Consider the following 22,692-nt stretch of genomic DNA (forward strand, 5'->3'; position numbering starts at 1 on the left):
CTTTGGGCAGACGCATGTGCTCGGCACTTTATATACAGCGCGTGATTTCCTCCTCAAGCGAGTTTTAAACTCCCAATTATAAATAAAGTAACTAGGTATTACATAACATTACGCGAGGCAAGTGGCCAGTACTGCCGGGATCGCAAGAGACCGGAACAGGTCAGAAGCCGAGAGCAGCGTTTTACGCACCAAACACCACGCCCACTTTCCAAACTCTCGCGACAGTTGTACGTCATCCGGGAGCGCCGGTGGCCAGGACTGTCGCCGGGCCTGCGACACGCTGAGCTCTGCTCGGAGGTGCTGTCTCACCCGTGAGGCGGAGAAGCCGGCCAGCCCCGCGCTCGATTCAGCCTGCAGTCCCCGGCCTCCTGCCACCATGGAGTACCTCATCGGCATCCAGGGTCCCGACTATGTCCTTGTCGCCTCCGACCGGGTGGCTGCTAGCAATATTGTCCAGATGAAGGATGGTGAGAGGAAGCAGGGGAGGCCCGGCCGGGCCTGGGTATAGGGACAGCCGGGAGGAGTTCGTGGGAGGTTGGGTGAGTACCGGGGAGGTCTGGGGCATGGAACCTCGACTGCCCTGGTCAGCCCTTGCGTAGTTTTAGAATTAGGAGACAGGCAGACAGGCTTAGGGCCTTGACTTTGGCTCCTCCCAGGGCTCCTGGGTCAGTACTGTGCTCCAGCTTTTGCTAAATGCTTACTAGGCGAGAGTTGCTTAAGGGAACTCAGTTTAAGTGTTTAAGCGCCAGCCCGGCTTCAGGATTCCTAGACCCCCTAGTCTCTGATAGATTTCTTGTTGTCGGTGCTGATGAGGTTAGATTGTGACAGCATAAGGTGGGATCCTGGGGAGAGTGAGAGATTGTGGGACTAGAAACCTGCCGTTTCCCTTCCACTGTCCATATCTTCCCGAGTCTTAGCTCTGATCCTTCCTTTTCAGGGCACTGGCTACCTAGTTTTCCTTGTATTTAAGTAGCTAGTGGAGTTAGGAAACTGGAACCCCCGTCAGTCATTTGCTTTATGACTTTGTACAAGTTATTTCGCAGTGCCCAAATTTCCTCATCTTCTAAATCAAGATTAGTAACACCAACCTAAAAAGCTTGTTGAGAGGGTTGAGTTGAAAAAGTTTTGTGCAGATGTTTAACACTATGACAGATACTTGGTAGTAAACATATTGAGCACTTGTATACGTGTTATTTTAAGCAGTTTGCATTAATTCATTGAATCTTTTGAAATGAATGCTGTCACATTGACAGTTCTGAGGCATAGAGGTTAAGAAACTTGCCTAAGGCCTCAGGTGACAGAACCCAGGTTCAGCCCTATGCAATTTGACTCCATATTTTTAAAAGATTTTGGTTGCTTGTCTGCGGAATCTTAAGAATGTGTTTTCATGATTCATAGATATCCTACTTTTGAAAAAGTATTAATCTGTTGGCCCAGATGATTTAATGTTCATTTGACAAATAGGTTTGGAGCACCTATATGTCTGTTACAGTGCTAGGTGCTGAAGGGATGCAAAGAAAAATAAGATGTGGCCCTTATCTTAGAAGTTACAGTTTAATAAGGGATTCAGATATGTGTACAAATAATTATAACACAAGCTAGAAAATGATGCTGTGTATGAAAAGTACATTCAAACTTCTCAGGTAGTGCAGAGAAAGCAGAGATAGTTTTTATCTACTCCAGAGGAAGAAGAGATCTCTAGTTGTAGAGACTAGGGACGGCTTTGAGGGCAGGTAACAGTTCATTCTTGGCTTAAGGAAAGAAAAGTTATTAAACTGTTAAACTTTTGTGGTGTGGATTGTGTTCTTTAAGTCAAATTACTTTATGAAATTCCATGATATATTTGTAGAAGTTTTACTTGTAAACCATGTTTTCCAAAGTAGTCAGTTCGTTTTTTAAGGGTATATCTGTCCATTATTTTGAATACTAAGGCCTTTGACATGCAAGTGAGTTTAGCATGAAGTAGTTTCAGTTCAGTTCAGTTGCTCAGTCGTGTCCAACTCTTTGCGACCCCATGAACCGCAGCACACCAGGCCTCCCTGTCCATCACCAACTCCCGGAGTCCACCCAAACCCATGCCCATTGTGTCAGTGATGCCATCCAACCATCTCAACCTCTGTCGTCCCCTTCACCTTGTGCTCTCAATCTTTTCTGGCATCAGGGGCTTTTCAAATGAGTCAGCTCTCCGCATCAGGTGGCCAAAGTATTGGAGTTGCTTTTTTTTTTTTAGTATTGGAGTTTCAATGAAGTAGTTTAACAGTAACAAATTCAGTACGTTTATAGGTGTTCTGTTTCTTCATAATAATATATATGAAGCCACTTCAAAAAATAGAATGTGTTTTAAGCCTACTTACATACACAGTACTTTTAGGTGTTATAGGGTATGCAGTGTATTTGGTATAATCCATAAAGGGGTCTAAGACATTAAGAAAACCAGGAAATAAATATCACAAGAAATAAAAAGAAGTATCACCAGTGAGTATTAGGTTAGCTTTTAAATTAATGGTTTCAAAAGTAAATCCTTATGTTATTCAGAGAAATCACTGTGGTATAGAAGATGAATTTGAGTTAGTTCTTTAAAAATGCTTGTACTTAGCTCTAATTTTCCCTGTAGTGTTTTCAGATATAAAAATGTTTATGATAGAAACTTTGGAATTGTATAAGGACTTTTTCTTACCTTTCATTTCATGAAGAAACTATATAGGGTAGCCTGAAAATGAATTAACCTTTTGAGATTCATTATTCTTCTGGTATAAAATGAGAGTGACGCTTCCAGTTTTTTGGTTTGTCATTATAAGGTATTTTGATACTATAGAGAAGATGTTTCCCAGAGATTGCTTGCTTGTTAAAGTGGTGCAATATTTCAGTTTGGCTACATGCCACATTTCATTTCTCTTATCTTCTGGCCTGTATAGAATTGCTTTTAAATTTCTCACAGTATCTCAGCTCACACAGATTGCTCTTTTTCTTTTCCCCTGAATTCCTGTAGCATGTATAATCTGAACTTCATTGTCTCACACTGAGTATGATAATGTTGTACATGTACAGTTTTCCCCACCTATGAGTTAGGTAGGGGTAGGTGACAGTATCTTCATTTTACACACTTGGAAACTGGCTTAGAAAGGACAGATAATTTGCTCAAGTTCAGACTTGAGCTCAACTAGACTTGCTCAACCCAGGCTACGAAAATCTCTTGGGTTCCAGTCTAAAGTATTGTATGCTTACATTGCTTATTTTGTTGTCCACTTGTTTCCTGTATGTGGATCTTGTATGTTCTTTTTCAAGGATCAGAAATTGCCTTGAGCTACATAGCCTGTTTCCTGCATGATTTAGGGAGTCGTTAGCATCTTCTTTTTTTCTTTTTAATACCCCCTTCACCAATCACTATACAATGCATGTTTAAAAAACACTTTTTTGGCCTTGAATTAAGTTCATTTTAAAATTGAACAGTTGAAGAGATCACTGTTTCAAATTTTAGCATTTCTTCTAAGTATAACATAAATTCTTTGTAAACAGGCTTTCCCCCCCCAGATATGAAGCTTTTTTTCTCATTATGACAATAAACATATTAAGTAGTGTTTTCTTACAAAGATGGTGCATATGAAATATAAACATTATAGGAAATATTCTTAAGCATAATGAAAGAAATAAAAATTGCCCATACTTCTGCAACTACAGTAACTCAGATGCCAGCAGCATCTAATACTCTTTTGGTTCTTTTTCTTTGCATAGATAATTTATCTATAAGTGAATTTTTTCTTTCATAAACAGTCTTTAAATCTTTAAAGTCATAGTCTTTAAATCTCCTGTAGCCTTTAACGAATAAAAGTGTTTGAATCTAGGAGTTTCAAGGCAGCTTGATACTATCTGCAGGCACATTTTCTGTGCACTTCCCCCCTAAAGTCTAGGAAACCTTATTACTGGTATCTCCAGTTCTCAAATACTTGTAAAGTATTTGACTATAGCATTTGTTTTTTAAATCCTGTTAAGAGATTTTGACATTTCAAAAGCTTTCAAACAGGAAGCATGTCTCCCAGCGAAGATTATTCAGCACTATTTGAAAAAGGAAAAGTGAAAGTGAGAGTAAGATAGGGAGATTTAGCTTTTTTCTGAAGCTACGGACTAAATGTGGAGTTTTCTTCCTTGGGCACTAATTTCTATCTGAATATTTATTTATCTGTTTAATCTGAATGTGTCTGGTTCAGCTAGATAAGATTAGAGTGTTGAGATTTTTGAGGTATTTTTAAATAGCTTAGTGCAATATTTGTTAGGATTTTTGCTTTGGCACTCACTGTAACTTTCTCTTTGCTTTGTAAATGGAGTTGGTGTACTTTTTTTTTTTACTTTTTAAGGTGATTTATATTCTCAGTTGATTTTTTGTTCTTCCTTGAGATGGTTCCTTAATTGCAGCACTGGTTCTTTTCATATATGCTTTTGTTTATCTAATAATTTACACTCCTATTTGTAGAGACATTTCAGGGTTTTGGAGTCTTGAGCCAAAGATAATGGCCATTGGCTTGATTCCTTCAGTTTCTTTAGTTGTTGTTCATTGCATTTCAAAGTGCCTTAATGTTTTTATGTTATTTTCAGTTATCAGCTTTTATATATATGCTCCACCTGAAATTGATGTTGATAAAATATGCAAATGAATTTAACCTGGAGAGTGAAAGAGAGTAATTGATACAGTTGCCCATCAAAGTCTTCATAAAACAGTTATTCATAAAATTCAATATGGTAATTGATAAACCTGTTTGTACTTGCTGTGTAATAAGAATAATTTTCTGCTTAGATAATTTCTAACACTGTGTGTTTCTTCTTTGAGCAGATCATGACAAGATGTTTAAGATGAGTGAAAAAATCTTACTCCTGTGTGTTGGAGAGGCTGGAGACACTGTACAGTTTGCAGAGTATATTCAGAAAAATGTGCAGCTCTATAAGATGCGAAATGGTGGGTAATACTTAGAATGTGGCTTTGGTGGTCTTGTCTTTAAAGTGTACTGAAAGAGAATATTCTATACTGGCAGTTCTATACATGTGCTCTTATTTTTATTTGAGTCTTACTATTTTTAAAGCCTTAGTTAGATCCTCCTTCTGGTCCTAAGGATTTTCTACAAAAATCCTAGAGCAGAAAAGAGAACTATTACAACACTGATACATTGGGAATAAAAATAATCCCACCTTGAAGAATGAGCATGATGATATGAGATTTTTAAGTGTTAGAGAATGTGACTTGAGCTACAGTGTATATGAAATCTCAGAACTAAAAGACCTAAGTTAAACTTGGTTACTGTTTTTTTATGTGACAAATCACTTATCCTCTCTGAACCTTTACTTTCCTTATCACTAAAATGGCATTATTGGGAATTCCCTGGCAGTCCTGGTTGGGATTCTGTACTTCATTGTAGAGGGGATTGGTTCGATTCCTTGTTGGGGAACTAAGATCCCACAATCTGTGCAGCGTGGTCAAACAAACAATAAATGGTATTGCTATAATAATATTAATGAATAGTATGTATGAAAATGCTTTGTAAACTTCAGACTCTGTGTAATTATAAGAGATTTACTGTGTCATAAAAGGGTTCTGCCTTGCCTCTCTGATAGGTTCTTATCTAGGGAGATAATTAGAATTTTTGTGAGATATTTTGTGAACTCTCTGGGGCTAATAAACTCTTATCCACTGGGAAAGCCTTCCTGTGAAATAATACTAGCCACTAGCCCTTGGATCCAGGGAAGTTTATAGTGATGCTTCAGCAGAAAAGAAACTTCTTCCAGTTACTTACTGCACAGTGTAATAGTACTGTTATACATAGAACTAGTATAAATTAAGGAAATTTTAATATAATTGTTTGTATAAAATCACTGGATACGATCCATTTGTATAGTTTTTTAGGTGGCAAGCCTAGCATCATGTATTCAGTTCTATAAATATTTTTTGAGGGCCTCATCCATGTTAAGCCTTGTGTCTAGTACCATAGAGAATTCAAAGATGAATAAGGCTCAGTTCCTGCCGTTAAGGAACCTAAAGTACATGGTATTTAGGTTTAAGCAAGTTTAGAATACTTTTTTTTTTTAACTTTTTATTTCCTAATGGGATATAACCAACTAACAATATTGTGATAGTTTCAGGTGAACGGTGAAGGGCCTCAGCAATACATGGACATGTATCTTTTCTCCCTCAGATTCCCCTCCTATTCAGGCTGCCACATAACACTGAGCAGAGTGCCATGTGTAAAATACTTTAATAATTAGTTTTTAATGACTACTTGTTGTCTGCATGGTCCCCATGAAGGGTCCCAGTGTTTCTGAAGTACAGTTGGTAGAGCAATACTTGCCTGTCCTGGCCCAGGAGAGCGTGGGGTAATAAACAAGAGAGTTTCTGTTATGTAACTCTCAGGGTCTAAAGTCAACGCATAAAACACAAATTGTATGTGGTTAGAATTGCCCTTAAAACTCCTAAGTTATATTTTGTGTATGTAACCCTACACAATATAGCTTGTGCATTTAAAATTCAATCAGTTCAGTTCAGTAGCTCAGTTGTGTCTGACTCTTTGTGACCCCATGGACTGCAGCACACCAGGCCTCCCTGTCCCATCACCAACTCCTGGAGTTTACTCAAACTCATGTCCATTGAGTCAGTGATGCCATCCAACCATCTCATCCTCTGTCATCCCCTTCTCCTCTTGCCCTCAATCCTTCCCAGCATCAGGGTCTTTTCAAATGAGTCATCTTTTCGCATCAGGTGGCCAAAGTATTGGAGTTTCAGCTTCAACATCAGTCTTTCCAATGAACATTTGGGACTGATTTCCTTTAGGATGGACTGGTTGGATCTCCTTCAGTCCAAGGGACTCAATAACTGAGCCAAAATAAGGGAAAGAAAGAAAATCTATATGCAGATGATCAGGCATCAGACTTTTCTGCCTTTTAAGATAATTGTGAAATCCTTAGCACTGTTTAGTTAGAGAATTGACAAGTATTCCTGCTTGTTCAGAGTTGTTTTCATTATAGCTTAACATGTACTAATAGACTTGTAAGGGTGAAATTCAGTAATATATGTGAAAGCACCTAGTGTAAGCTCTGAAACATAATAGCTGTTCAATAAATATTTGTTAGAATTTTAATCTGCATCTTACCTGATGTGATACTGGTATTTCAAACGTTGTAGGCAGTAATCACATGCAGTCTTTCCAAACTGGCATTTTCTTGTGGGTCTGCTGAGCTGTGGGTCATTGTGATTTTTGACACTAGCCCCGTTTTATGCTGGAGTGTTAATGTCCAGAGTGTGTTACTAAGGCACATCTGATGCCATTCCTCTGGGCTGTACTTTGCTTGGCATTACAACTTTATTTATAGAGGTTTTATGCTGGAGAGCCTCAATTTTTAAAATGTTACAGATGGCGATAGAAACAATTTTTTCCCTGTGGCTTGTGCTTTTGAAAATCATATTACACTTCTTAATAAAATTACTTCACTTAAAAAAAAGAAAACCTTATAAAGTATGACTGAGGCCATTCTAATTTCCAGCCTGTCTTTCCCAGTATCTTTTTAAAATAAACTAAAAACATTATCATCTCAAGACCTCTTTCTTTTATATATATATATAAAACATCTGTATATATTTGTACCTCTTTCCTTCTGCAGAGGAAACCACAGTCTGTTGCTGAATGAATAGCTTAATCAGGGCGATGAATTCAGTCTCACTGTAGAATAGTTACCTTAGTTCTGTTTTATGCCCAGTAATCACTGCTGGTACTAACTAGCTATTGCCCAACTGTTGACAAAGGCTACCCACTCCAGTAGTCTTTCCCTTCTCCAGGGGATCTTCCCAATCCAGGGATCAAACCCAGGTCTCCCGCATTGCAGTATCCTGGCCTGGAGAATTCCATGGACTGTATAGTCCATGGGGTCGCAAAGAATTGGACACTATTCAACAACTTCCACTTTCACTTTTCAACTGTTGACAACAAGTATGTATCTCTTGTACCAGGTTATGAACTGTCTCCCACAGCAGCAGCTAATTTCACTCGCCGAAACCTGGCTGACTATCTTCGGAGTCGGGTAAGAAATACAGCACGCAGCCTTAGGAACAGAGAAATCTATGCTTCTTTTCTATTCCTATTACTCACAAGTAGTATTTTACCCTTATTTGGCCTTCCTGAGCCCTTCCTATTGCTATTTGTTATTCTTCAGTCTTGTGGGATTTGTTTTTTCTTTCTGCATAGTTGCTAATTAAAGCCCAGAGGGTGAACACAACAGTTGCAGAGAATTTGGAGGGGGTACACCAACAGGAAGATCTGGCAATGGCCTTTTAATTTTCAGTGTTTTCACAGCAAACCATGTGTCTTAATTCCTGTGGTTGGATTATGTGGTGGTGGAGATGAAACCTTAAAATACTATCATATACAAATTTTATTTTGAGAGTAACCGTGTCTTTCTGTGACTCTTCTTGCCAGTGCACACAGAATTACTCCTCTTCACTTAGTCTGGCCTTGTTGTTATCTTAGCACTGTCTTTGTTCCATTGACAGCATGTTAAAAGATGCAACATCTTAAAGATTCAATGAAAAAAGAAAGGGGGAAAAGAGGATTGAATGTATTAAAGGTTGTGTAGGATGTGCCAAGAAAGTTGGTATGATCGCTGAAGGTGTGTAGTATTCCCTTCCCACAGGGACTCAGTAAATAGAGCTCTGCCATGTGACTTTACCCCCTGTGCCTGTTTACTCATCTATGAAATCGTGATAGCTTCCTAACCCCACAGGAGTGCTAGGATAATGAATGCTTGTAAATCATAATATTTAACATTCATATGACTTTTGCCCAAAGCGTTTTGCTTAATAATTTAATCTACTCACTAGTCTGCTGAGATATATAGTAGTTAATTCTCTATCGCTGATAGAATGAAAAGCATAAAGTGGCAAAGGGATTAGCTGCAGGTCACACAGCAGGTCAGGCAAAATCTGCACTGATGGTACCGTAATTACTTGCCTCTTCTGCCTTGACAGCTACTTGGTTTTTCAGTAGTGTTTCTAGAACATAATTTTTTTTTCATCTGTACTTATTTAAGCTGATTTATGACAAAACAAGTACAGGTTTTGATTTGTTACATATTACAGGTTTTAAAGCAGTTTATTTTCTAGTGTCTAATACTGAATTGAGAACTTCTTAGTAAATAGAATCTTTCTTTGCTAGCTTCGACCAAGGAGTTTGTGCAATATGAAAAATTGTGAGGTTTGAAGAGAAGCTAAAAACAGGATGAATTGGGTAGAGGGGATAAATTTATATACATTGTTTTAATCTGGGTGAAAGATCAGTGGCTTTTCTTATTTACTCTTCCCCAAGAGAGGTAAATGGATCAGATACAACCTTCCCTGCTTCTTAGAAGTTCCTGTGGTATTCAGTAGAGAGTATACTGTGGCTTGCTGTGTAAAATATCCCTCTGACTTGCCAGGCAGAATTGGAATAAGAATTCCAGCTTTGGGCACAATAAACACTTTGTCTTAAATGCTACAGACATTAAGTGAGTTAAGCTCCTTTTAGAATTGAGATAAGAGAGGCAGTGTGCTTTATGCAAATGTAGTGAATCCGGTTAATCTCCTAGCAGAAATGTTTGATGTCTTAACAAATAAATATCCCTTGTAGACAGTGACATGGGGCTGTAGTAAACATTGATTACCTCTGCCTTGTGCTTCTAGATCCAATCCCTGCTCTGCCACCTTGCAATCGAATGAGATTGTTCTAAAATACTAATTCATATTTCAGGCATTTTTTAATGAGGAGAAAGGGGATGGTGGTTTTTCAGTCTTCCCAGTAAGTATAAAATCACTAGATTTGGCATTTTTATATAGTCACACCATTTGGCACATGATACTTACTTGAGGCAGCCAGTTACCATACATAATTTCATGTCTGTAGCTCAAATTGTTTGACCTCCAGTTTGCTATGTGCTGTGCTGTTTGCCAATCTTATATAAATTGGTTCTTTAAGATACAGACAGTTTAGTTTGTTGGTTAAACACAGTATCTGGAATTACACTACCTGGGTTTAAATCTTTGCCCACTGACTTGCTAGCTGTGTCTTTGAACAAATTCTAAGCTTAATTTCCCTACTTATAAAATAATGGTACCTACTTCATGGAGTTATTATGAAAATTAAATGAGGTAATCATGCAAAGCTGTTAACACAGTGTATGACACATATACCTAATTAATACATTTATTTGATAAATAATAAACTTGCTTTTATGGTGCTGTTACTGTTTGGTTAAAGAAGCAATTTAATAGTTTCCTATGGGAGATTGTTTCTTGTGCTATTTTAGTTCAACAATCTGCTAGTAAAGAGTGCTGTTAATAACAAAAATAGAATTAAACCAACACTGATCATATATTATGTGCTCAGCTTTTTTCTAGATTGACATAGTCCAGCATGGTAGCTACTAGTCATATATGGCTATTTAAATTTAAAATAATTAAAATTATCTATCAATAGATGAGTGGATTAAAAAGATGTGGGGTGTCTATACACACACACACACGCACACACACGCACACAGTGGGATATTACTCAGCCATAAACAAGAATGGAATCCTGCAATTTGCAACAATATGGATGGACCTAGAGCATACTATGCTTAATGCAAAAAGTCAGACAAAGACAAATACTCTGTTACCATTTTTATGTGAAATGTAAAAAACAAAATTAAATGTATATAGCAAAACAGAAGCAGATTTACAGATACAGAGAACAAACTTGCTTACCAGTGAGGATAGGAAAGAGAGGAGAGGCAAGATAGGGGCATGGGATTAAGAAGTACAGACTTCTTATTAAGAAGTAATAAGCAACAAGGATATATTGTAAAACAGGGAAATGTAGCTATTTTATAACTTTAAATGGAGTATAATTATAAAAATATTGAATCCCTATACTAGACACCTGAAACTGATATAATATTGTAAATCAGCTATGCTTTAATAAAAAAACTTGCTTCAATTTAATTTAAAATTCAGTTCCTATGTGAGAGTCCCTTGAACTTTGAAAGAGAAATAAACTTTTGTTTCTTTAAAGAAAAGACTTTGGTTCCTCAGTCACAGTAGTCACATTTTAAGTGCTCAATAGCCACTTGTGGCTAATGGCTTATCATATTGGAAATTATAAAGTTTGAAAACTAGTGTAATTGAATGATTCCTGATACAGGAGCTATAGCACCAACTCTCCCGTGAGCTAGATGAAAACCTTGGTAGAAAGAACATATGGGTAATTTTTACAGTTTCTTTCAGCTCCAGATAGCATGATTTAAAGATCTAATGTCAAATACTACAAAACTATAGTAATCAAAACAAGGTGATATTGGCACAGAAACAGACATATAGATCAATGGAATGGAATAAAGAGCCCAGAAATAAACCCACGTACTTGCGGTCAGTTAATTTACAACAAAAGAAGTGAGAATATACAATGAAGAAAAGACAATCTTTTGCAAGTGATATTGGGAAAGCTGGGCAGTTAAATGTAAATCAGTGAAATTAGAACACTTTCTCACACCACAAAGTAAACTCAAAAATGGTTAAAGACCCAAATATGCAACATGACACCATAAAACTCCTATAAGAGAACATAAGCAAAACATTCTTTGACATAAATTATGGCAATATTTTCTTAGATCAGTCTCCCAAGGCAAAAGAAATAAAAGCAAAAATAAAGAAATGGAACCTAATCAAAATAAAAGCTTTTGCACAGTGAAGGAAACCATCAGCAAAATAAAAGGCAACCTATGGAATGGGAGAAAATATTTGCAAATGATGTTACTGACAAGGGGTTAAATATCCAAAATATATTAACAGCTCATAAAACTCAATATTAAAAAAAAACTATTTAAAAAGTGGGAAGAAGATTTAAATACACATTTCTCCAGAGAAGATATACAAGTGACCAACAGACACATGAAAAGATGCTCAACATCGTTAATTATTAGAAAGTGAAAGTCACTCAGTCATGTCTGACTCTTTGTGACCTCATGGACTGTATAGTCCATGGAATTCTCCAGGCAAGAATACTGGAGTGGGTAGCCATTCTTTTCTCCAAGGGATCTTCCCAGCCCAGAGATTGAACCCAGATCTCCCACATTGCAGGCAGATTGTTTATCAGTTGAGCCATGAGGAAAGCCCAAGAATACTGGAGTGGGTAGCCTATCCCTTCTCCAGTGGGTCTTCCTGATCCAGGAATCGAATGAGAATCTCCTGCATTGCAGGTGGATTCTTTTAATTATTAGAGAAATGAGAAAGGCAAATCAAAACTGCATTGAGATATCACCTCACACCAGTCAGAATGGCTATCATCAAAAACTCTAAAAATAATAGGGATTTCCCTGACGGTCCAGTGTTAGGACTCTGTGCTCCGAATTCAGGGGGCACAGGTTTGGTACCCACTCAGGGAACTAAGATCCCACATGCTGCACAGCACCATCAAAAAATAAAAATAATAAGTCTACAAATAAAAAATGATGGAGAACATTGGAGAAAAAGGAAATCTTGTACATATTAGTGAGAATGCAAATTGGTGCAGCCACAATGGAAAACAGTATCCCTAAAAAATTACAAGTTGCCATATGATCCAGCAACCCCACTTCTGAGTATACAGCCAGAAAAGACCAAAGCTCTAATTCGAACAGATACATGTACCCCAGTGTTCATAGTAGCACTATTTACAACAGCCAAGACGTGGAAACAGTCCAAGTACCCATCAACAGATGATTGGTTTAAAAAGATGTGGTATGTATACACAGTGGAATATTACTCAACGGTAAAAGAGAGTGAAATAATACCATTTGCAGCAACAGGGATGGACATAGAGAATATCATATTAAGTGAAATAAGTCAGGTAGAGAAAGACAAATATTCTGTCACTTATATGTGGAATCTAAAAAATAATACAGATGAATCTATATACAAAACAGAAACAGACTCAGACATGGAAAACAAACACATGGTTACCAGAGAAGGGGAGGCGTGGGGGTTAAACCAGAAGTGTGGGGTGAGCAGAGACAAACTACATAGAAGAGATAAGAAATATGGATTTTGGAAGAAAAGCTACGCTGACAAAGGTCTGTATAGTCAAAGCTATGGTTTTTCCACTTATGTATGGATGTGAGAACTGGACCATAAAGAAGGTTGAGTGCCAAAGATGGATGCTTTTGATCCGTGGTGCTGGACTGCAAGGAGATCAAACCAGTCAATCCTAAAGAAAATCAATCCTGAATATTCATTGGAAGGACTGATACTGAAGCTGAAGCTCCAGTACTTTGGCCACCTGATGCGAAGCACTGGCTCATTGGAAAAGATCCTGATGCTGGGTAAAACTGGGGGCAGGAGGAGAGGGAGGCGATAGAGGATGCGATGGTTGAATGGCATCACCAGCTCAATGGACATGAATTTGAGCAAACTCCGGGAGACAGTGAAGGATAGGGAAGCCTGGCATTCTGCAGTCCATGGGGTCGTAAGAGTTGGACACAACTTAGTGACTGAACAACAGGAAACTATATTCAATATCTTAAAATAACCTATAATGGAAAATAATCTGAAAAAGTAAATATACATAACTGAAGTCACTTTGCTGTATATCTGAAACAAACCCAAGATTGTAAATTAAAACTATACTTCAGTTTAAAAAACATTCTGACATCAAGACCATAACTAGGACTTCCTGGTGGTCCAGTGGTTAAGAGTCCACCTGCCAGTGCAGGGGACATGGATATGGTTCCTGGTCCGAGGAGATCTCACATGTGGGGCAGCTAAGCCCACATACCACAACTACTAAGCCCGCACTCTGTAGCCTACGAGCCGCAACTATTGAGCCCAGGTGCCACGACTCCTGAAGCCTGTGAGCCCTAGAGGCCGTGTTCCACCAGAGAAGCCACGGCAGTGAGAAGCCCCTGCACCACAGTGAGAGAGTAGCCCCCACTCACTACAGCTAGAGAAAGCCTGGCTGCAGCAACCAAGACCCAGTGCAGCCAAAAGCAAATTAATTTTGTAAAAAGACCATAACTAGACTTGAATTTATTTTTTTTAAGTGAAAGGGAAAGAATATATAGGAAAGAATTTCAGGTATCAGTCATTTCTAGAAGTGACTTGTCTCTGCACTCTGGCCTGAATTTGAGTGTGTTTAGTCTGGTTAATAGTAGGCAGGTATTGTGTGCTCCTGTCCTAGAAAGACCCTGTTGCCTTGAGCCTTCTATTCAAAGGACAGTATTGTCCTCGTGCCTTTGGTGGCTGACACAAAGACATCATCTGTTTATTGGTGTCGGTGAGGTCATGTGATCTTGTGAACAGATGGCCCAGGTAAAACCTTGGCTTTGCAGGTCTTGTCCCCGAAACACAACCAACCATTTGTTACTTGTGATTAAAATATCACTAACAAGGGTAATTTCACAAGCTTTTTGGCAAATGTGGTTAGCAGGATGTGACATGACGCAGCACTACTTTCTTCCTCCATGTGCCTTCTCCCTTGAGGCCTCATCTCCCCTGCTCGCCCCCATCTCACCCATGCCCAGGCTTGCCTTCTAGCTCACCTGTTCCAGATGGGCGGCACAGTGGGAGGACACTGGCAAAGGCAGATGTGTTTATTTTCCGGAGACAAAATGTTGTGTTGCTGCAGATGGCAGTGCCTCAGAGCAAATGGCAGCCTTTGACACTGCTGCCATGCAGCCTGGGCATCTTGACAGACAGCGCTGGCTCACTCTTGGTGATGGGGAAATTGAAAAAAAATTACCAAGACGTTCCTCATGGAACTCGTGGAGTTTCAGTGCAGTCAGTGGTTTTTTAGACCTGGAGAGATGTTTTCTTCCCTGCCAGACCTCAGTTAGCTAGTCAGCTAGCTGGATTTTCACTATGGGCCAAGAGTTATATCTGTTAATTACTTTTGTCTACCAGCCTTAATAGAACATAGAGTAAAAACTTTAATGGCTACATATAGATGGACATTCAATGGTATTGCAAAACGTGCATTTCAAGTCACATCTCACTGGAATCTCTCAGGGTTGAAAGTGGCTCATGTCTACCCCACTGGAGATAGCACCATTCTATTTTTAGTGGTCATTTTGATTATCCAAAGGCCCAGGGACAGATGTGCCCTGAAGTTCAGATGCCTTAATTAATATGACAACACTTTGTGCTTATAGTGTTTTTCTGCCAAGAAGAATAAGAAATCTGACAGCTGCCCTTTTAAGCAGTTTATTTATACAGTCATTAGGGCTTGACTCAGTCCATTAAAGAGACAAAGACTTGGATGTTGAATCATTGTGCTTGCTAGTTTCCTAGGAAAAAAAATGACTTAAGAACATCCTTCTCTGAAAGTTACTAGCTTTATCAAGAAACCTTTTTTCTTTCTTTCTTTCTTTTTTTAAAAAACATGTGCTGTTTTTCCCAGTCCTGGCGCTGATAGAGTTAGGATGACTTAAGAACATCCTTCTCTGAAAGTTACTAGCTTTATCAGGAAACCTTTTTTCTTTTTTTTATTTTTTAAAAATATGTGCTGTTTTTCCCAGTCCTAGCGCTGATAGAGTTAGGAGTTTGCAGGTGTAAAGTCCTCCCCCCTCCCCTTCCCCATCTCTCTCCAGGGGGTTGTATGTGAGAAGGTGTTGCTTTCTCACTCAGAGAGCATATATGTGCTACCCTGTTGTATGCCTGCTGTGAGCATAGAGAACCCCTATTCTCCGCTGAGTGGAATGAGCCTATTGGGTGGCTGGGATTGTGTAACCTCATAATGCCAACTTTTCACTTAAAACATCTTTCCTGTCCACAGTGGGGGTGAAGCAGTATAAGTAGTTGGCCTTTAATTTGTGTTGTTTTGAAACTTGTATCTTGAAAATTATGTAGTTCCCTGTTAGGATTTGGTTTAAGCCGTAAGCAGTAGAATACTGTTTTACCAAAGTGTTTACCGTTAGAAATACAGATTTACCCCACCTTTTAACATTGCTTTAAACCAGTGCCTTGGCCTGTGTGGGCATGCCCTCACACATATTCACAGATACAAATACACATGTACCCTGGCATCTTAGTGCTTCTCTGTACCTGCCATGGACCAGGATTGTGCAGAGATACGAATTCAGGGGCTGATCCAAGCAACTGTGAGATTTTCTTTATTCCCCCCCACAGGGGAATAGGAAGCCTTTGGAGAGAGAAATAGTTTGACTCTTCTATTTCTTGACTTTGGTTGTAGTTAAATGTATGTTCACGTTATTCATTAAACCATATGTGTATATTTTATGCACTTTTATGTGAGTGTATTATTTCACCAAAAAAGTTTAATAGCATAAAAAGGAAGAGTAAAGGAGTAGGAAAACCTAACACATTTTTTTAAAAGCTAAAAATGAAAAAAAAAAGTGTTTAGATTTACCATTACTTTTGAGTGTACACAGTAAAGCAGATAGCATGAAGTAGATTGGAAAGAAAGAGGGAAGGGAGAGGAAGTAATCTGAATCTTTATTAACTGAAATACTTGGCCAGAATTTCACATTTCCTTTTCTGATGCCTCCTAATTTGTACAGTATAATATAGCTAAGAAGTTCTATAGGTGCTGCTAGCCATCCATTCAGCAAATCTATAGCCTGCACTGTCCTTGGGAGCTGAAGGAATGTGCAAAGCTTAGTATGTGCCTTCAGATGGGGCGGTGGAGAAATAAACAGCCATGCTGCAGAGTGACAAGTACCACAGTAGCCTCACAGGTAGTTGCTCTGTAAGCCGAGCCTAACCTGAGTGTTGGAGGACCAGCTGTCATTAAGGCTAAGATGGAGCAGAAAGGAGCCCTGAAAGTGCAGGCCTGGAGGAGTGTGAGGGAGGGCTAGGCTGGTGGTGGTGGTTTAGTTGCTAAGTCATGTCTGACCCCTGCAGCCCCGTGGACTGCAGCCTGCCAGGCTCCCCCGTCCATGGGGTTCTCCAGGCAAGAGTGCTGGAGTGGGGTGCCATTTCCTTCGGCACAGTCACTTTCTAATGACGTTGGGGGCAGGCACAAATGGTCCTCTGAGCCTCCTACTCCTAATTTTTTACCTATTTTAACTAGTGGGTACTGGATACGAATTAGGGCTCTTCGGATGGAAAAACAAATAGAAATACATATCTTCATATAGTTTTTACTCTAAACATGATATATACAAAATCTGCAGTCTAAAGTAGTCTGTTAAATACGGCTCAGGGTTTTAGGGGAATGGTAAAAGATTGAAACTAGAGAGTTAGTCCATGTTATGAAGACTGATAAAAAAAGCTCTTGTGCTGAAAGCAGTGGGCCTCTCTGGAAGCTTGTTGGCTACGAGGGGGTTAGCATGATCAGATGAGGTTTGGTTAGACCATTGGCTACTCTTCGGTAGATCATTTGGGCAGTGGCTCAGTGGTACAGAATCCACCTGCAGTGCAGGAGACGCAGGAGACGCGGGTTTGACCCCTGGGTTGGGAAGATCTCCTGGAGGATGAAATAGCAACCCACTCAGGGTTGTAATACTCAGGCAAGTATTCTTGCCTGAAAAATCCCATGGACAGAGGAGCCTGAGTTAGATATGCTTGAACACAGCACAGAAGGAAGCAGGAAGACCAGTGAGGAGCTTTCATGTCCGTTGTGTTGGACCTAGGCTGCTATTGGGGAGCACTGTGTTCTAGTACAAGGGCTTCTAAATAGTCTTTTCCCCAGGATTTTCTAGTTGCTGTGGGCATCTGAAAACATACAATTATTTGTTGCCCTAAGTAGGTTTTTTCCCAGCGACTTACTTACTAACTCAGGGAGATGAATCAGGTCAGATGCTCAACATTCAAAAATACTCGAGGGTGGGAGTTCCCTGGTGGCCTAGTGGTTAGGATTCTGGGCTTTCACTACCACGTGCCAGGTTCAGTCCCTGGTTGGGAACTGATACACCACAGCTGAGCAGTGTAGCAAACAAAACAGCAACCCCAAACAAAGATACTCATGGGCATGTTCAGCATATGCAACTTAATATGTATCTGCCTTGGGGTGTACAGAGCATGACTTCGGCCCTGGAATTTTTTGAGAACCGATGAAGGTATACGGAGTCTTATATTGGGTTGTCCAAAAAGTTCATTTCAGTTTTTCTGTAAGCTATTATGGAAAAACCCAAACAAACTTTTTGTCCAACCCAGAATTTTCCCTGGAAACTGCTAGCTCATGAAAAAAAAATTCAAGTGACCTTGTTGCAGACATGGTGTTGTTAGTTTTACCATTGCACAGTCAGCAATTTTATTTTGATGTTATTTGGGAGAAAGCAGTATTTTTGATTAGCAAGTAAAATTAATGTAGAAAACAAATACTGTGTTAACTAGTTGGTATAATAAGGCAGCTGTGCCGTGTTGCATTTCAACTCATTAAATTTCTAAACTTCTAATTACGATGAGATCACAACAGAAGAACCACTCAAACTTGGAGTTAGTGATGGTTTTAGAGAGGTAAAATGTACAGAAATTTCATAATTATTGAGTATAATTTTGCTAAAAATTGAAATATACACAGTATGTAATTTTTTGCTTGTAAAATTCAGATTCAGATGACATTTATTAGGCCCCCATTACTTACTGGGCCCTCTTCCAGAAACTTTAACACAGATGAGTACTTTTCATTCCTTGCAGCTATCAGGCAAGCAGGACTGTCCCCATATTCAGATGGCGCACTTGAAACTTCAAGGCCAAGTGGACTGTCTTTTATAACACAACTGTAAAGCGCTAAAGCCACATTTGCTCTCGAGTCCTTATTTTTCACAAAGACACATGCCTAACTTTTGGTGTATGTCATTTTAAAAATATAATTTTCCAGGGAAACTCTGTGTTTCCCCATATTTGTTTGTTACTCACGAGAGCTTCTTTGTGCTCTGCTGACAACCTAGGAAGACTGTCTCTGCCACGGTGTGTCCTGTAGTAATTGTTTCCTCTGTTGTCGTCTACATGTGAACATAGGAATGTGTGTTTGTGTAAATAAAACCTTCCAGTTGGCTGACTCCTCATTCAGTCTTCCCTCATAGCTCAGTCAGTAAAGAATCTGCCTGCAATGCAGGAGACCTGGGTTTGATTGCTGGGTCGGGAAGATCCCCTGGAGAAGCAAATGGCAACCCACTCCACTATTCTTGCCTGGAGAATTCCATGGACAGACCATGGGGTTGTGAAGAGTCAGACACAGCTGAGCAGCAGCTAACACTTCACTTTGATTCAATCTCATGATCTCAGCTGCCCGTTGTTTTTCTTTCCAGTTGCCTCTGAACAGCTCAGTTTAAGTCTCACTGGGTCTGAAGTAAGTTTTTCACATTTGCTGTACCACCTTTCCCTTTTTGGAGCATCCTCTTAACTCCTCTTTCTCTCTCACCTCTATTTCACTATTCGTTACATACATAGGAATATGTATTCTACCTTCTAAATATATCTTATATTCCACAGGTCTCCATCCCTACTGCTTCTGCAGTGTTCTAAGACATGAAAAAGGCTTATATTGGCATGGGAATGGGGATGGTTTTCACTGGTTCATCCATAGTTTATGTACAGAAGCTCTTTTTTGGGGGGTGTGGGGGGCTGCTCAGCTGCAGGGTTTGCAGGATCTCAGTTCCCCAAGACAGGGATTGGACCCAGGCCATGGCAATGCAAGCCTGGAGTCCTAACTACTAGGCCCCCAGGGAACTCCCCATAAGTTCATACTTTATAGTCTAGGAAGTCAATGACAGTATCATTCCAATTCCTGTTATCTCAGTTCCTCTCTGCTTTCTACTGAAATCACCTAATTCACTAAGTATACATGTCCCATATTTCCCAGTACCCAAATATTCCCTGTTCCATTGTGTCTTTTTTTTTTTTTTTTTTTTCCGTTGTGTCTTTACCTTCACAAATGCTGTTTCCTCCATCTGAAATCTTTCCTACTCCAGTCTGTCTTGTCAGCTCCTTCCAGATCCAGGTTTCCATCTTCATCACCTGGAATAATGCTTCTCACATAATAAGTGCTCAATAATATTTATTGAATTTATAATGTATTCACATTCCACATGCAAAAGTGAAGTTGGTTGGGGCATTCACTCCTTTCATAATTATTCTGTGCAGCCTCAGAGAACTCTTCTCAGGATTTGATTGAAGCCTTTTATAAACTTTGTATGGTTTTACTTAAAGCATAGTCACCTCTGTTATTAGAAAGAAAAGATTGACGGTTTTCCTTAAAAGAGATTCTGTCAAAGAGGATTAAAGTCAACGTGCAAGTGATTCTGTATTGCTTAGGCATTAGGGGTAAGGAGTTCTTCCTCAGCTCCAGTACTATCCCCATCCATAATCTTTTAGAGCTGGGAAAGGTACTTGGTCACAAGGACAGTTGGAAGGTGCTAAAATCTTTTAGATTTTCTAGAAGTGTTTGAAGTAGTGAACATTGCAATTCCAGTATAGGTACAAAGTCTCTCTTTAATTAAAGTGGCAAAATTAACATTGAAATTTTAAAGTTATACCACCTAATCTAGCCAAAGCAGAGAACTGATAAATTCTGTTGGTTATTGGAAACAAGCTCCTGATTCAGAGTTCAGAGCACCAGTGTAAGAAAATAACAATGGATCCTTTTTATTTATTAGCAAAGTTGAAAAATTGAGCATTGGCAAAGCACTTAAGGTGTTAGCATCTGTTTATATTTATTTAGTATATCTTGCATAGTTGTAGACCCTTTAGAGAAGTCATAATGGTCTGACATTAAACCTGTCCTTTTAAAACTTAAAATATTATTGGTCATATAAGAGCCAATACATGACATAGAGAACAATAGATGCTGATATGCAAAACAGTACATTCTGAACTATTTGAGTGTGAAACTGACATTTACATATTGAATCATATTTTCACACTAATTTCCATTTTGTGGAGGCAGCATCGTTTCCTAGAAAAGCACACAAGACTTGAGATTAGAAAGCCTGAATTCTGGTCCTGACTCTAATTAGCTGTGTAATTTAGAGTAAGTCACTGTCCGCTCTTTGAACCCGAGTCCCCACATTTATGAGAGGGACATCGGATAAACTAGATGAGCTCTTAGATCCCTCCTAACTCTGTAAACTGCACTTTTGTGAAATATTCTTGGTGCCAAAGATGGAATTGTAGGCAGCTTTGACAATCGACTGGACTAAATGAGATAGCCGGCACTGTTCCGTTCAAAGCCCAGTCTCTGTTTAGGAGCTGCTTTATTGAAACACTGTTATCATTAGCCAAATCCTTTGTCCCGTTGGTGGATCTACCTCTCCTACCAAATTACTGGCCCACAAGGAATGGAAGTATACTTCACATGCTGCTTAATGTTCCAAGGTGTGCCGCACATTGCAAAGGAAACTGCATCGTTCTCCAAGGCACCTCACTTGTAGCGACGTCGTCCTATTCAATTAGAGGTGGGAAAGGCTGGCCTGGCTCCAAAGGAAGACTGTCAGTTCCTCTCCTTTTCTGTGTCCACGCTCGGCAGGATGCTTCCTCACGCCCACCTCTCTCCCCCTTGCTGTGACTTTGGCTTCCGCCAGATGTCACACCGATGCCTGTCACCGCCCAGACTCTCGTCGCTGATTTTGTTGTTTCAGTGTATTTATCACAACTGTTCTCTTTAGCTGTAAAATTTATGGAATTTCACACTCTTCTTAATCACTACCGTGTTCCTTTTTCATGAGAGAGGAAATACACAAGGAGTTGTATGCACAGGAGTTAGAAGGAAATGCTCCAAGAGTTAGAAGGAAAGTTTGCATATGTGTGTGCCATATATACCTCCCACTTTCAAGTGTACAAGGGAATTGAGCTCAGAGGTACAAAGTGAAACTGAACTCAGTTCTGCAGGGCTCACAGGTACTTAGGAAGTCCATTTCAATCCCAGGGAGAGGGACATAAGAGATGTGCTTATTGGCTAATTCCCCTGGCTTTAATTGTATTCCTTTTAGCGACAGAAAAAGGTGGATAATTTTATTAGCTTTCTGTGGTACTTGTTTTTTTGAGCTGCGCTATGTCGCTTGTGGGATCTTAAGTACCCTGACCAAGGATTGAACCCAAGTCCTCAGCAGTGAAAGCTTGGAGTCTTAACCACTAGACCACCAGGGAATTCCCTGGAACATCTTCTTGATCTTACTATTATCTAGTTAGATCTGTTAATAATGTGATCAAATCCTAAAACCAGTGGTGGTGGTGGTGATGATGGTGATAGTAGATCATCTGTGTTATTACTATGTAACAGGCGTTTCATTGAGCACACCTGTTGTTTCAGTCACTCAGTAGGGTTTGACTGTTTGTGGCTTTATGGACTGCACCACACCAGGCTTCCCTGTCCTTCCTCCTGAAGCTTGCTCAAACTCATGTCTATTGAGTCAGTGATGCCATCCAACCATCTCATCCTCTGTTGTCTCCTTGTTCTTCTGCCTTCAATCTTTCCCAGCATCAGGGTCTTTTCTAAATAGTTAGCACTTTGCATCAGGTGGCCAAAGTACTGGAGCTTCAGCTTCAGCATCAGTCCTTCCAGTGAATATTCAGGCTTGATTACCTTTAGGATGGTCTGGTTGGATCTCCTTGCAGTCCAGGGGACTCTCAAGAGTCTTCTCCAGGACCACAGTTCAAAGTCGTCAATTCTTCTGTGTTCAGCCTTTTTTATTGTCCAGCTCTCACATTTGTACATGACTACTGGAAAAACCATAGCTTTTACAAGATGGGCCTTTGTAGGCAGAGTTATGTCTGCT

The 22,692-nt window shown here is 39.5% G+C and overlaps 1 protein-coding gene across 1 annotated transcript in view; it reads left to right on the forward strand.

Moving 5' to 3' along the window:
- Window positions 1-244: 244 nt before the first annotated feature.
- Window positions 245-22,692, forward strand: part of PSMB2 (proteasome 20S subunit beta 2) — a 34,726-nt gene continuing 12,278 nt past the window's right edge. Inside the window, exons 1-3 of the mRNA XM_043877443.1 lie at window positions 245-467; window positions 4,826-4,948; window positions 7,985-8,055. Coding sequence (XP_043733378.1) covers window positions 377-467; window positions 4,826-4,948; window positions 7,985-8,055 — 285 coding nt within the window. The 5' untranslated portion in view covers window positions 245-376. The remainder of the gene's footprint in view (window positions 468-4,825; window positions 4,949-7,984; window positions 8,056-22,692) is intronic.

The sequence above is a fragment of the Cervus elaphus genome, chromosome 20 (assembly GCF_910594005.1).
Source record: "Cervus elaphus chromosome 20, mCerEla1.1, whole genome shotgun sequence".
NCBI lineage: Eukaryota > Metazoa > Chordata > Mammalia > Artiodactyla > Cervidae > Cervus > Cervus elaphus.